Source organism: Nematolebias whitei, chromosome 1 (assembly GCF_014905685.2).
Source record: "Nematolebias whitei isolate Nwh7 chromosome 1, NemWhi1, whole genome shotgun sequence".
Classification (NCBI taxonomy): Eukaryota; Metazoa; Chordata; class Actinopteri; order Cyprinodontiformes; family Rivulidae; genus Nematolebias; species Nematolebias whitei.
The window spans coordinates 92697133-92711289 of record NC_056498.1 but is presented as its reverse complement, the minus strand read 5'-3'; the positions used below and the strand labels follow the sequence as shown (position 1 = coordinate 92711289).

The window sequence follows — 14157 nt, the reverse complement described above, 5'->3', positions numbered from 1 at the left end:
ATATATAGTAAATAATGCAGTAAAAGCAGAAAACCAAACCCATGTTACACATAGAGTAACGTCAAGTAAGCATGTAATGCTCAGATAGACTGCAGTAAAGATTTGTTTTCTTTTCTTTCTACTGTCTGGCTCTCTTAAAGAGGTGGCAAGTTAAAAAAGTTATTGTCTAGTCTGGTGAGGGATGTGTTGTTTACACAGTCAGTACGTTTTCTCTCTGTCAAATAGAAACTCCTGGCCAGCAGTCCGTAAGGCAGCAGGCTGATGAGGATTCCTTCTATGACCACAACTCCTCAAATCTGTTCAATGAGCCAGATCAACTTCATATGTGTTCAACTCCCGGTAACCCCTTTGATGAGCCCAACCAGGACGTAAATGCTCAGCTTGAACAAGAGCCTCTCAAACCCAGGCAGAAAAAAGGAGTACGGCCTGTTGACATGAGCAAGTACTTGTATGCTGACGCATCTCACAACGAGGAGGAGGAGCTAGATGAGTAAGACTATTTTTTTTAAATTAATTAGTCAGTTTGTTTTCCTATTAAAATAAAAAATAAAAAGGTTTGTGTCACTTTGTGAAGCTCTAGATTACTTATGCATCTTTTCTATTAGTACTGGTACAGCACGGTTCGACTCGGCTCGGCACGGTTCCAAGGCTTTTCCACTATCAATTATTCGTGGAACCAGCCCCTTTTTCAGGACCCACTTCTCTGCAGTTCCAAGTGTACCAAGCTGGCCTTAAAACGTGACTTCAGAACACTGTTGGTCACTGATTGGTTAGGGGGTGGAGTCATTGGTTGTTTAAGAAACTTTCACAACAACCTGATCTGCCATTTGCAATAACTCGAACTCGGAGGTGCGACTGGACCTATTTTGGAGATTTTAAAAACAATAATGACAACACCGTGGTCTAATGCTGAAGTGCAGGCATTTTTATGCTTGGTGGCCAATGACAAAATTCAGAGCGAGCTAGATGGAGCGACTCACAACGAAAGTGTTTTAAGAGGTGAAGTCTGAAGACTTCAGAGAAACAATTAATTGCTTAATACCCAGTAGTTCATAACTGTACTTCACAAAGTCATTCCAGAAATTATGACAGCTTGTAAAGATTCACAGAGAGCTAAAATATACAAATTTTTATGAAGTCAGCACAAAACTTTATGATGTAAGGCCAAATTAACAATATTTTCAAATCTACAGCTGCTTGTAAAAGCTAAGTTTCTGGCGATGATTGTCATAACAGAAGTCAAGATACAACAGCTTACTCCAAAGTGGAACAAACCAGTTCTGCTTGTAATAAGTCTCTTTGGTGTTTGATGTTGGGGGAAGAATCAGTTTTGTTGTGTGTTTCCTTGACTGATGAAGCCTTATGGATCGAAGGCGAAACGATTCAGCACAAAAAAAAAAAAAAAGTCCAGATGACCTGACTGAAAAATGTTGGATTGTATACCTGGATTATTGAGCATGGACTTTTTTGTTAAAAGTCAAGATATTTTAATACATCTTTATTGTCAACAGCTGTACTTAAATGGTTCATATATGGGTTTAGGGCACCAGGAACCTGAACCAGGAACAAATAACATCCCACCACTGACAGGCTCTGTTAAGCACCCAGACTGTAGGTCTGCTGCAATTATTTTGCTGGAGATTCATCTGAAACACACACACACACAGCATATGTATTACTAAACAGTATTTAATCAAAATTTTCATACCTTTATGCTAGGTTCTTTTCATATGTATAGCCCACTATAGCAGATTAGCATTAGCTTAACATCCACGTTGTCTAGCTCGCATATTTATGGCTTCCCATACTCTCCTGTACTTCTCCAGAGTCTTTTGCCTTGCTGCCCTTTCTCGTGTCTCTTCTCTTTGACGTCTGCAAAAAGCCACAGACTGAGCAGAATGTTAAACAAAGTTACGATATCTTCCATTTTGTTATGTATCTTTTCAGGGTCTTCTTCTTTTAATATGATTAATGGTGGCTAGTAAATAGCTTAATGGAACACTACTGCCACCAGCTGGTAAGGCGCGTGGCAGCAATGTTTGGGTGCAAATCTCAGTGTCTGGCGATTCGATTCAATTACAATTTTTTGGGTCATCATTCGATTCGAAATCGATTTTTTGATTCAGGAATGATTTTTTGATTGAAATAGTCATGCATTTTCTAAAATAGTTAAGTCAGGGCCTCTGGACGTTCAAAAAACAAGCATACAGAAATTGTAGAAACGTTCCGTCTTTCATCCGAAACACTTCTTCATTTGAGGTGCTTTATTCAACTCAGTCTTAAAAATAGCACCTTCTCATAGTGGATCAACCAGTTTGCTGCTGACAGCCAAAACTAGCTGTTCACATGATCAAGAAGGACCATCAGCATAACAATGGATCGGTAGCACTCTGATGGTTGCTTGCTATTCACAGGGGGCTGAGTGATACTAGCAATAACAGCATTGAGTTCTAGAATAGCACCGCTCAAGGTGGCTACATCTTGAAGTAGCTGTTACTTTCATTCTGAGATTTTGCTTTTGGAAACTTTAATTCCTGTTTTTCTGGATGTAAATCACATTTTTTTGGATGATTGTTTCCTCTGGTATCAGTTGCTGTACAGCTGGAAGGATTTTTACTGAAACTTTTTTAGTTTTGAATATTTGTTATGATGCGTAATCATGGCAACAAGGCAGTTTTCTACGACCAACAGCAGCTGATTAACATCTCAAAAGCTCAAATAATATTTCAACTATAGCCCCAAATCTCAAATGAGTTGAAAAGGATGCTCTTTGGACGCATTCTCATCTGCCTGCCAGCTGTGCTCGAGTGCCTGACCACTGAGATCCTGGAACTAGCAGGAAACATGGCTCATGACAGCGGAAGGACAGGATCGTCCCTCGGCACCTACAGTTGGCTGTCCGGAGTGACGAGGAGCTCAGCAGACTGCTGGGAGGAGTGGCCATCGCTCTGGGAGGAGTTCTGCCCGGCATTTGGGCGGTCCTACAGTCCAGGGGAACCGAGAGAGGCCAGCCGAGTCTGGGTGGACGGATCGGACGGCATCTGCAGCCAGTTTCTTAGGATCCACTGCGGGATGGACCTTTACAAGAGATCCTTCCTGCCTACAGCCATCAGTATCTATAACACCTCTTAATGAAATGAGGATAATAAGTTACAACAACAAATAATTTCCCTTTAGGATTAATAAAGTACTTTTGAATTGAATTGAATTGTAAGAGGGGGACAGTTGAACACGTAGGCCTCCTCCTCTGTTTAATGATGGGCAGTTTCTTTTCACAAAGATAGCCTCCTTTACTCCTCTCTCAAACCATCGTTCCTCTCTATGAAGGATGTGAACATCTTCATCCCTAAAGAGTGACCACTGGCCTGGAGATGAGTGTAGACCACAGAGTCCTGGCCTGATGATGTTGCTCTTCTGTGCTGCTGCATCATCTTTTTGGCCAGTGGCTGTTTAGTTTCACCAATGTAAGATTGATCACAGTCTTCCTGACGCTGAACAGCATATACAATATTACTCTGTGCCGGGGAACTAGATCTTTGGGATGAACCAGTCTTTGCCGTAATGCATTTTGGGGTTTAAAAGCCACTGGGACATTGTGTCTAGAAAATAAACGTCTCATTTTCTCTGATATTCCCGCAATATACGGAATGACCACTGGTCTTGGTCTGGGTTCCACCTTTTCACCTGACGGCTGGCTGAAGTCCTGCTTGGGTTTCTTCTCTGCTTGCTGGAAGGCCCAGTTAGGATATCCACATTGCTCTAGAGCCTGTCTTGTGTGGGATTTCTCCTTCTGCCTGGCTACTGAGTTAGTGGGGACACTGTCTGCTCTGTTGTACAGAGTCCTGATGACTCCTAACTTGTTTTCCAGAGGGTGATGGGAGTCAAACTGCAAATACTGGTCTGTGTAGGTGGGTTTGTGGTACACCTCAGTTTGCAAATATCCTCCATCAGAAACTGAGACTTCACAGTCCAAGAAAGCTAACCTGCCATTTTTTACATCTTCTCGTATGAACTTTATATATTTATCCACAGAGTTGATGTGATCAGTGAATTGTTGGACTTCCTGAGGTTTAATTTTAACTCGGATATCATCAACATATCTGAACCCATGACTTGGTGGTGTCCTTGAAAAGGACGTCAATGCGCTCTTTTCTACCTCCTCCATACACAGGTTGGCAACAATAGGAAAAACTGGAGACCCCATAGCACACCCATGTTTCTGCCTATAATACTGGCCCCCATATTTGAAGTAGGTTGACTGCAGGCACAGTTTCAAGAGTTGACATAGTTACTCTGTGGAAAGTGTGGTCCTGCTGCTCAGAGTGGTGTCTGATTTTAACCTTAAACAGACCCCCTCTACTGCCTAAACAACAGGAATGCATGTAAAGAGTCACGTGACATCAAAAGAGACCATTGTTTCATCAGTCTCCATGATGACATCCCTCACCTTATCCACAGAGTCCATGGTGTTCTGTATGTGGTGTTCTGAGCTGCCAACTAAAGGGATGAGTACAGATGCCAGATATTTGGAAACATTGTAAGTGACTGAGTTAATCATGCTGACAATAGGTCTTAAAGGTACACCTTGTTTGTGGATTTTAGGTAAACCATACAGACTAGGTGTACCCACACCCGGGTACAGTCTGTGGTACAGAATACGGTCAATAGCCTTGTCCTGCTCCAAATTTTTCAGGCAATCTATCAATTTCTTCTTGTAACCACTTCCTGGATCTCTTTTCGGCAGCTCATAAGTGGTTAAGTCACTAAGGCGTGTCAACTTTCTCATGATAGTCTTTCTGGTTCAAAATCACTGTGCACCATCCTTTGTCTGCTGGGAGAATGACAATGTTTTTGTCCTTGCTAAGAGTGGTGAGCGCATCCCTGTCCTCTCTACTGATGTTGGAAGATAGTGGTTTGACATTGCTGCGGCAGGATGAAACTTTGATTCTGATTTGTTCTGAGTTGTTCTGCTTCTTGTGTTCAGAAGTGTTCAAATTCACAAACAAGGTGCACCTTTAAAACCAATTGTTAGCATGATTAACTCTGTCACTTACAATGTTTCCAAATATCTGGCGTTTGTACTCATCCCTTTTCTGTGTTCTAGAATTGCAAGGTGGCTGCATGTTGGAGCAGCTCTGTTATTTTCATTCTGAGATTTTGCTTTTGGAAACTTTAATTCCTCTTTTTCTGGATGTAAGTCACATTGTTTGGCTGATTCTTTCCTCTGGTATCAGATGCTGTGCAGCTGGAAGGATTTTTACTGAAACATTTTTGTTTTGGACATTTGTTATGCTGTGTAACCATGACAACAAGGCAGTTTTCTACAATCAACAGCAGCTGATTAACATCTCAAAAGCTCAAATAATGTCTCAGCTACAGCCCCAAATCTTAATGAGTTGAAAGGATGTTCTGTGGACGCATTCTCATCTACCTGCCAGCTGTGCTCGAGTGCCTGACCACTGAGATCCTGGAACTAGCAGGAAACACGACTCATGACAGCGGAAGGACAGGATCGTCCCTCGGCACTACAGTCCTACAGCCGGGGGGAACCGAGAGGCCAGCCGAGTCTGGGTGGACGGATCGGACGGCATCTGCGTCCAGTTTCTTAGGATCCACTGTGGGATCGACCTTTACAAGAGATCCTTCCTGCCTACAGCCATCAGCATCTATAACTTCTCTTAATAAAATGAAGATAACGAGTTACAACAACAAATAATTTCCCTTTGGGATTAATAAAGTAGTTTTGAATTGAATTGAATTGAAATAGCAGCTACCTTATTCATAAAGTTATGGGGGTGGACCCACAGACCTCACACCAATATGTTCCCCCTACAATAATTATAATGCTAATACCCACTGCGTGGTTCAAGCCAAGAGCCATTGTTAACACTGGGGGGCTAAGGCCCCCTAAAAAGGGCTTCTAGAATCGCCCCCGGTGTGAGGAAATGAACTGAGAAAAATCAACTCTTAGCCTAAAATTTAACACAACATAATTGTACACATCATATCTTAAATCTAAAACAAAAACAATTACTATAATATATATGTAACCAGTCTTTCATATAAAAACTGGGATATTTTTACCGGAGAATGCTTTCACTCTAACGAGTTTGTTGTACTGGCATGGTTTGCGGCTAACAGTAAGTATTCATGCAATAAAGTGATGGTTATTCACGTCTTCCTTGATTTCAGTATCCAGCAGGGTGTCACAATATTAAAAATAGGGATATTTTTACCAGAGAACGCATGCAATTTAACCAATAAGAGTTCTGTTTTTTTTTTTTTTTTTTTTGACATTACAAACAGTGACAGATAATCAAGATTTGAACCTAAAAACCCAAATAACAAAGCAGAGCATAATTTTTAAATGAAAAGGGACATGGTGGAGAAAAATGTGCTAGTACTGAGTCTGTTTACTCTCGATAAAGGTCCAACTCCCCGCAGCTCCACACTGCAGCTAAGACTAAATGTTTTAAGCAGCACAGCTTGCACCAACATACACAACTCTCGTGAAGTTCAGGGTTTCTTGACACTTTCCTGCCCGTTCTGTGAACTTAACAGATAGACAGTTACTTCTTACCTTGCTTTGCAAACTATTTTCAGCCACTCGGTTTCTTTGCTGGAGACTTTGCTGCTCCTCCCACCCTCTCGGTGAAAAGTAGAGGCTGGAACAGTTGACTTCTGGGCTATGTAGTTCTTTTGACTAGTGTTAAAGTGAAGGCTTATTGAAAGAAAAGCTGTGCCTTTCCCTTGTTTTTTAATGTTCTTTTTTGCTTATTGGTCGGTTCCCGCTCCTGTCTGCTCCCATTAAGTTTCAGTCCGGTGACGTCCTGGTCACGTGAGTTATAATAAGGTTGACTCCGGTCCCGCCGGAATCCCACCGGAATCACGTGACCCATGATACTCCCGAAAAAATTTCATCCTCTAACCCCTACTATAGCATTACTGAAATGTAATGGGAACACAACTGTACTGTGCTGAACTATGCAGAGCCGAGTTGAACCGTGCCATATTGGACTAAGTCAAGTCAATATACTGTATATATATATATATATATATATATATATATATATATATATATTAATATATATACATATATATATATATACACAATACACTAATAATAATAACTGAAGAATTAATAAAAAGCATTTAAAACATAGGGTCACAGATTAAAAAAACACTAGATCAATTTACACTGTGTGAAATGGCTGCGAGAACAGATGTGTTTTAAGCAGGGATTTGAAGTGAGGAAGGGAGGTGACCTGCCTGATGTTGGGGGGCAGGTTGTTCCAGAGTTTGGGCCCATGACTGAAAAAGCCCGATCTCCTCTGAGCTTCAGTCTTGTTTTTGGAACAGCCAAAAGCAGCTGATCGGATGATCTCAGGGCCCGAGAGGGAACGTAAGGTTCCAGAAGCTCAGAGAGGTAAAAGGGTGCGAGGCCATTTAAGCATTTGAAGGTCAACAGAAGAATTTTAAAGACTATCCTCGTACGAACAGGGAGCCAGTGAAGGGAGGACAGAACTGGAGTAATATGTTCAGACCTACGAGTTCCGGTTAAAAGCCGAGCAGCAGCATTCTGGACGAGCTGAAGACGTGAGATGGAGGCCTGGCTGACCCCAGCATAGAGTGCATTGCAATAGTCCAATTGAGTCATGACAAAGGCGTGGACTAGTTTCTCAAGGTCGAGTCTGGACAATACTGGCTTGAGCTTAGCTACCTGTCTGAGTTGGAAGAAGCTTTTCTGCAGAACAGAGTTGATTTGTTTGTCAAACTTGAAGTCAGAGTCTAAAACCATCCCGAGATTTTTACCAGACTGCTTAAGATATGGCTGAAGAGAGTCCAGGTTGACAGGATCAGTGGCGGCAGTTGAGCTAGGGCTAAAGACAATGACTTCAGTCTTCTCATTGTTAAAACTTAAGAAATTTGAAGCCATCCATGCCTTAATGTTGTCCAGACATTTTAACAGAGGGTGAATGGAGCAAACACTTGCTGGTTTCACAGGCAGGTAGATCTGGCAGTCATCAGCATAGCAATGGAATGAAAGACCATGTTTCCTCAGGATGGACCCCAGTGGGAGCAAATAAAGTGAGAACAGAAGGGGTCCAAGAATCGAACCTCGTTGAGGCGGATACATTATTACCAACCTTGACACAGAAACTCCTGCCACTCTGGTATGAGCGGAACCATTCTAATGCAACACCTGCAATCCCAACCCACTGTTCCAGCTGTGATATAAGGATACTGTGGTCAACAGTATAAAAAGCAGCAGTAAGGTCCAGGAGCACAAGTACCACAAATTGACCGTTTGATATCATAATATCGTTACAAACCCATATTAATGCTGTTTCAGTGCTGTGGAGTTGCTTAAAACAAGATTGAAAAATCTTGAAGATTCTGTTCTCATTCAAAAACTTGATTAATTGAATGAAAACTATTGTCTCCAGGATTTTGGACAGGAAGGGAAGTTTTGAGATTGAACGACTTTGTTTAGAAAAGGGAGTGAAATGGGTTCAAACTGTTTGAAGACTGCTGAGCAAGGGACAAGACAGAGGGGTCAATTGTGGACTGGGGGATGGATGACCTAATCAATTCTACCTTATCAGCAAAGTATCTGGTAAAGTCGTTGCAGATGTCAACGGAGGCCTCCATGCTGGCAGACCGAGGCACGTTTAAAATGGAATTTACGGTATTAAAAAGAACACAGGGATTATGACTGTTTTGAAGCAATGTTTTTGGAGAAGTATTTGTTCTTTTCAGATTTAACGATGCTCTGATAATCATTCAAACACATTTTTAACATAATAAAAGAAACCTGTAATTTGTCCTTTTTCCACTTGCGTTCAGCTCTCCTGCATAGACGTTTGGCTGCTCGAGTGGTCGCGTTCAACCAGGGGTGTGGTGCCCGCTTTGGTCGCCTGATTTTTAGCGGGGCCACGAGGTCTAAAATCTTAGAGCAGGTCGCATCATGCCTACTGAGCAGCTCCTGCGTACCAATACAGGCAGAGGTTTCATGGACTGAGGTAGCATCAGTAATGCATGCAGAGGAAAAAAGAGCAGTGGTTGAAGAGTTAAATATCCGACAACTCTTGGCTGGAGCGGGGGATTTGGACTTATGAATAACATAGGTTTCGAATGAAATGGGTTTGTGACCTGAAAACTAAAGGCTCCAGTATACTGCCACGCGTGTACTGTACACAGAGGGTTCAGACATGATACTCCAGCGTACACCCCAAGCAGCTGCAGAGCAGCTTCACAGACAAGGGGCGTTTACCTTCGGTACAAATTGAGGTCGCCGATTGGTCATTTGCTGACACGCCTACTGGATTGATTGACAGGTTTGAAAAAAGAAAAAAGCGAGCGCTGGCAGCCTCTGCCGCAGCGGTGTTCTGTGTTTATATGTTGTTAATAAAAAGATCTAAAAATTTTTTTAAAAACAGAGCGCTGGCTCTATAGCCCACACATCAGACCAGCTCACCAGGAAATCTCCAGACCCTCCCGCAGCCACGCTGGACCTGAGTTTAATTCGCTCGTGACAAATTCCTCCATTTCTCACCATTTCAGTCATGGCATCAACAGAGGAGGAAGAGATCACTTGCCTCTTGGCAAAAAAACAAAAGAAAAGGCCAGATCAGTGATGAAGAAGGGGAATTTAATACATTGGTGTTGCGTACAAAACAGTCCATCGCTGGGCAATTTATTGTGTGACACCGTGTACGCGTATGCGGTTGTAAAAATTTGAGCTTTGCACGGAGGGTACGCTGGGGGGTACGCATGTACCTCTGCGTACGTACGTGCGTACCTCTGCGTATGGATGTACGCGGCAGTATACTGGGGGCTTAATGGTAAAGGGGCATTACAGACCCCCCCCCCCCCACACACACACACACACACACACACATGCACACTAAACCATCTCCCACCTCAATTACAAACAAGGCAAAGTGACAATGCAGCTCTTTCAATGGGAACAAGGCCTCTATTGTTTTGCTGCATGCTTTATCCTTGTCTCCCTCCTTTATTTTTCCTCTGCCTCCCTCCCACCTGTCAACATGTGGGGCTAAACTTTCCCCCTTCGCTACCTTTCTTAACTTTCTCCTGAGACAGGCACTGTTGATTTTAATTTAATCTCCATTCTGTCTTCTTTCCATCAATAGTGTAGTTAAATGAAGGACTTCCTCAATTTATAATTGAGCTGTATTTTGTTAGAGCACTGAGCGCATCTAATTGTCAAACAAATCGTTGACCTCAATTTGTGTCTCTTAATTAAAAATGTTTTCAATATTATTAGTGCATATATTGGTATTGTGATTATACATTTTTGACATATTGCACAGCTCAATTTCATAAACAAAAATGTTTCAAGAATAAATTCTGCAATAATATTTAAAAGGAGTAACTATAAATAGTTTGATGTACCTGGAAAAAAAATCTATATTTCACTAATTTTAAGCATAATTTCAACTGGCCCAGCAATGGTACGAGGACATCTGATATCGCTTCAGCAAGTCTTTATGACTGCATTTCTAGACCTTCAGTAAGTTTCATTCTGTGCCACTCACCAATATGTTTTACTGATAGTACATGACCTTTCCAGATGAGTGTCTGTGCCTAAATTGTAGATGTGAACCTCTCAGCTGTTGATAGGAGCTGTCACAATGATAGCTGTTTGTTTGACTTCCCTCAACTGTCAAAATACAGACATGGTTATTGTCTGGTGCGTCCCCTTTTTCCTCTGTCTCCTACATCAGGAGCTGTTCTCCACACAATGGAAAGTTCAAAAGGGCGGCACATTGTTTTGACCAAAGCCCTTTTACGTGTCATTTAACCAGTTAAAACTTCTTTAGGATCCTACACTGTGTTGCTCTAATTAATGTTTTTCTTCAAAAAATACCTTGTTAACTGTTTTTTTTCTTTTCTTATTTTCTCATCCCCACCCTCACAACTTAATTCAACTGTTTGTTTGGGTTGCACACAGCATGTTTAGTGAATATCTGAAGTCCATCGCCATGCTTTCAGTACCATAAGCATTTGTGTGTGTGTGTGTGTTTTGTTGCATGCTTGGACATGCCCTCATGTTCTTGCACATCTGTCAGTAGCTCACCTTGGGTAGAAAGGATATGAGGTCACAGGAGTCCTGACCTCGGTGCACTTGTGTCTTCTATTAGCTTACCATTCCTCATTGTATTAGACTGAATCTTTGTTTCTGTGTAGGAATCTCTTTAGTTCAAATATTCTTTACATGGTTGAAGCCAAAGATGTGTTTAGAAAATTCTGTCTTCAGAAATGTTTAATAAAATACATTTAAGCATTCTATTTTTGCAACACTTTGATTGAAAAAATTATACTTTTAAGAAAATTATAATATTGTTTTTTTTATGTTTGCATGGTTTCGCCACAAGAGTCATATTTATGGTTTTATATAGAACACCAAAATTGGGCACTGTAAGGTTGTGGCAGGAGACAGCATGGCCAGACAGCATCGGATGGTTGTGTGTAGAATGACTGTTGTTGTGAAGAAGAGAAAAAGAGTAATATCAGAGAAGAAGACCAAATGGTGGAAGCTGAAGAAGGAAGAATGTTGTGAGAAATTCAGAGAGGAGCTGTTAAAGGCTCTGGGTAGTAAGAAAGAGCTTCCAAATGACTGGGCTACTACAGTAACAGTAATAAGAGAGACAGGTAGGAAGGTACTTGGTGTGTCATCTGGACAGAGAATGGATGATAAGGAAACCTGGTGGTGGAATAGTGAAATGCAGGACGCCGTTCAAAGAAAGAGATTAGCCAAGAAGAAATACGACAGTGAGATGACTTAAGAGAGGAGACAGGAATATAAGGAGATGGGACATAGAGCAAAGAGAGAAGTAGCTAAGGCAAAAAAGAGGGCGTACGATTAGATGTATGGGAGACCGAACACTAAAGGAACTTCCGGTAAGATGGCACCCGTGTACATGGCTTACAATCCACCTCTGCTGATGGTGTTCGGATTATTTGTGTTTTGTTTGTTTTTTATCTGGGACATAAACTCGCTGCTGGTGTATGACCAGCTTCTGGGTCTTCGTTTTTCTGCCGCCAATGTCGATTATTCGGATCATTATGAGAGTTCCACTGACCCCCCCTCCCCTTTTCCCCCCGCTGCTGGCGGACGTGCCTGTTTACCTCTGCCGCGCTCTCCACCTGCCTGCCCAGAGATATCACTCCAGACGCTGGGGAAAACGTGCTGGGTGGCTGGTAAAGCTTAAAGCCCTGCGCACTGCATCTTCCTCTCCAGCTGGTGGTCATGGTTTCCATTGCCAGCTTCCCGCGTGCCTGGACCAGGGAAACAACGGGAGTTGTCGGCCGGTGCGGCACATGGGCCGACCCGAAGGGGCCATTATTGAAAATCTGCAGCCATTGGCGTGCGCTCGCTCCATCGCTGCTGGCTCTACTTTGGACAGCATCTGGATGTGTTTGGTCAACGCAATATCTGTTACCAACAAAACTTTTGTCCTCAGGGACTACTTTCAAGAGCACGATTTGGACTTTCTCTGCATCAGAGTTTTGGATGTCTCCGGGTGAGTCCAGCGCCTTGACGGAATTATTGCCACCCAACTGTCTGTATTTTAACGCACCGCGGCTATCAGGCCGGCGCGGTGGTGGATTATTAACAATATTCAAATCAACTCTTGACTGTAAACAACTGCCCATCCCAGTTTCCCGTGCTAGCTTTGAACTGAACGTCTTTGAACTCGGCCATTCACCTTCGACTTTATTTGCACTCGTAAAACACCCACCTCGATCTAAGTATTTGTAGTGAACTAGGCCTGAGGTCAAATCCTGGCCTTGACGGCCTTCCTGGGACAAGAACTGTATTTCATTGATTTGGGTCCAGAAACACAAGATTAAGTTCATCCAGAGACTTTCTAAGTGTCCTGCACTGATCAATTGAAAGAACACTCTCTTTTTCTATTATCATTACTATTTTACAAATGTTTTGATAATCAAATTGTGTTTAGTTCAAACCATTTTCAAATGTTGAAGTGAACTACTCATTTTAAATCAACTGTGAAACAGTATTAGTGATTTTTATCCTCATTCAAAGTAGAAATCAGGTTAATGATGCATTGTCTGATTTTCTGTCTGAAATGAGCAAGTTGTGTAAGTTGGTCAAAGGTCAAGTTTCGGTCAACTGCAAGTTTACTGAAAAAGAAATGTCATGTTTAACTTTTACAGAAAGATACTAGAGAATTGACTCCACGAAGTCTGAGTTCTTCATAATATCTTCTGTCTGTTCTTAAACAATCTAATCTTTTTCCCTTGACTTTTAATAACCTCTTACATCACAAAAACACACCTCGGTTGGTCCATCGACCAATCAGAAAGGTCTCAAATGAACCGGAAGTGACCTCTTTTAAAAGGTGCAACACTTCCTAGTTCACGGCAGTTCCAGAGTTCAGAATGCTGGAATTCAAAGAGTGGGAGAAGTTCTGAGAAGTTCTCAGTAGTTCTGAGAAGAACGCTGAGGAGAACGCTGAGAGAATGCTGTGAGTTGGTTCCGAGAGCAGCAGAGTTCAGAATGCTCAGGACATCTGCGACTAAGCTGAACAAGAGAAGTTCAGAGGAATTATGAAGAAGTCTGTTCTAGGATGATCTCACGACTCCGAACGGTTTTTGCTATTCTTACGGAGACGCTGAAAAGTGGCTTGAAGTGGAACTTTACGCCGGAACTGACATATCTTCAGAAAGGTAAAAAGTCGATCTTCAACCGCAAAGTGTACCGTTGGGTAAGCTGGGTCTAGAAGGAGCGTGTTGTTCTGGTTATAACAGACAAATTCCCTCACCCATCTCTCTCAACTTAAACTTCAATTTCCATCTTTAAACTCTTCTTTTTGCTAGAAATCATTCCAGATATTTTCAGAAATGTCTGTTGTGAAGCAAGGAAACCCATCGCCGTATGGTTTTCTAATTGTAAACTGATTAATTAACCTGTTGTTATTTTCAATTTTGCCAAATTAATGTAAATGTTTGATGTTAAATTTTGATTCTGAAAATAAATGACCACGTTCATTTTGATGGGTCAAAGAAAATTAACGTCTCACGTTACGTTTTTAATAATTCAATGCACGACATTATTCAGTCCAGAAAAATGAATGAATCCGTTTAATTTATGAATATATCACA

General features: G+C 41.8%; 1 protein-coding gene across 1 annotated transcript in view; it reads left to right on the top strand.

Annotated features, from left to right (window-relative positions):
- The window catches only part of ehbp1 (EH domain binding protein 1), a gene marked incomplete in the record, with an annotated part of 851057 nt that overhangs the window by 373919 nt on the left and 462981 nt on the right, over window positions 1-14157 (top strand). The window contains 1 exon segment of the mRNA XM_037681251.1: window positions 226-490. Coding sequence (XP_037537179.1) covers window positions 226-490 — 265 coding nt within the window.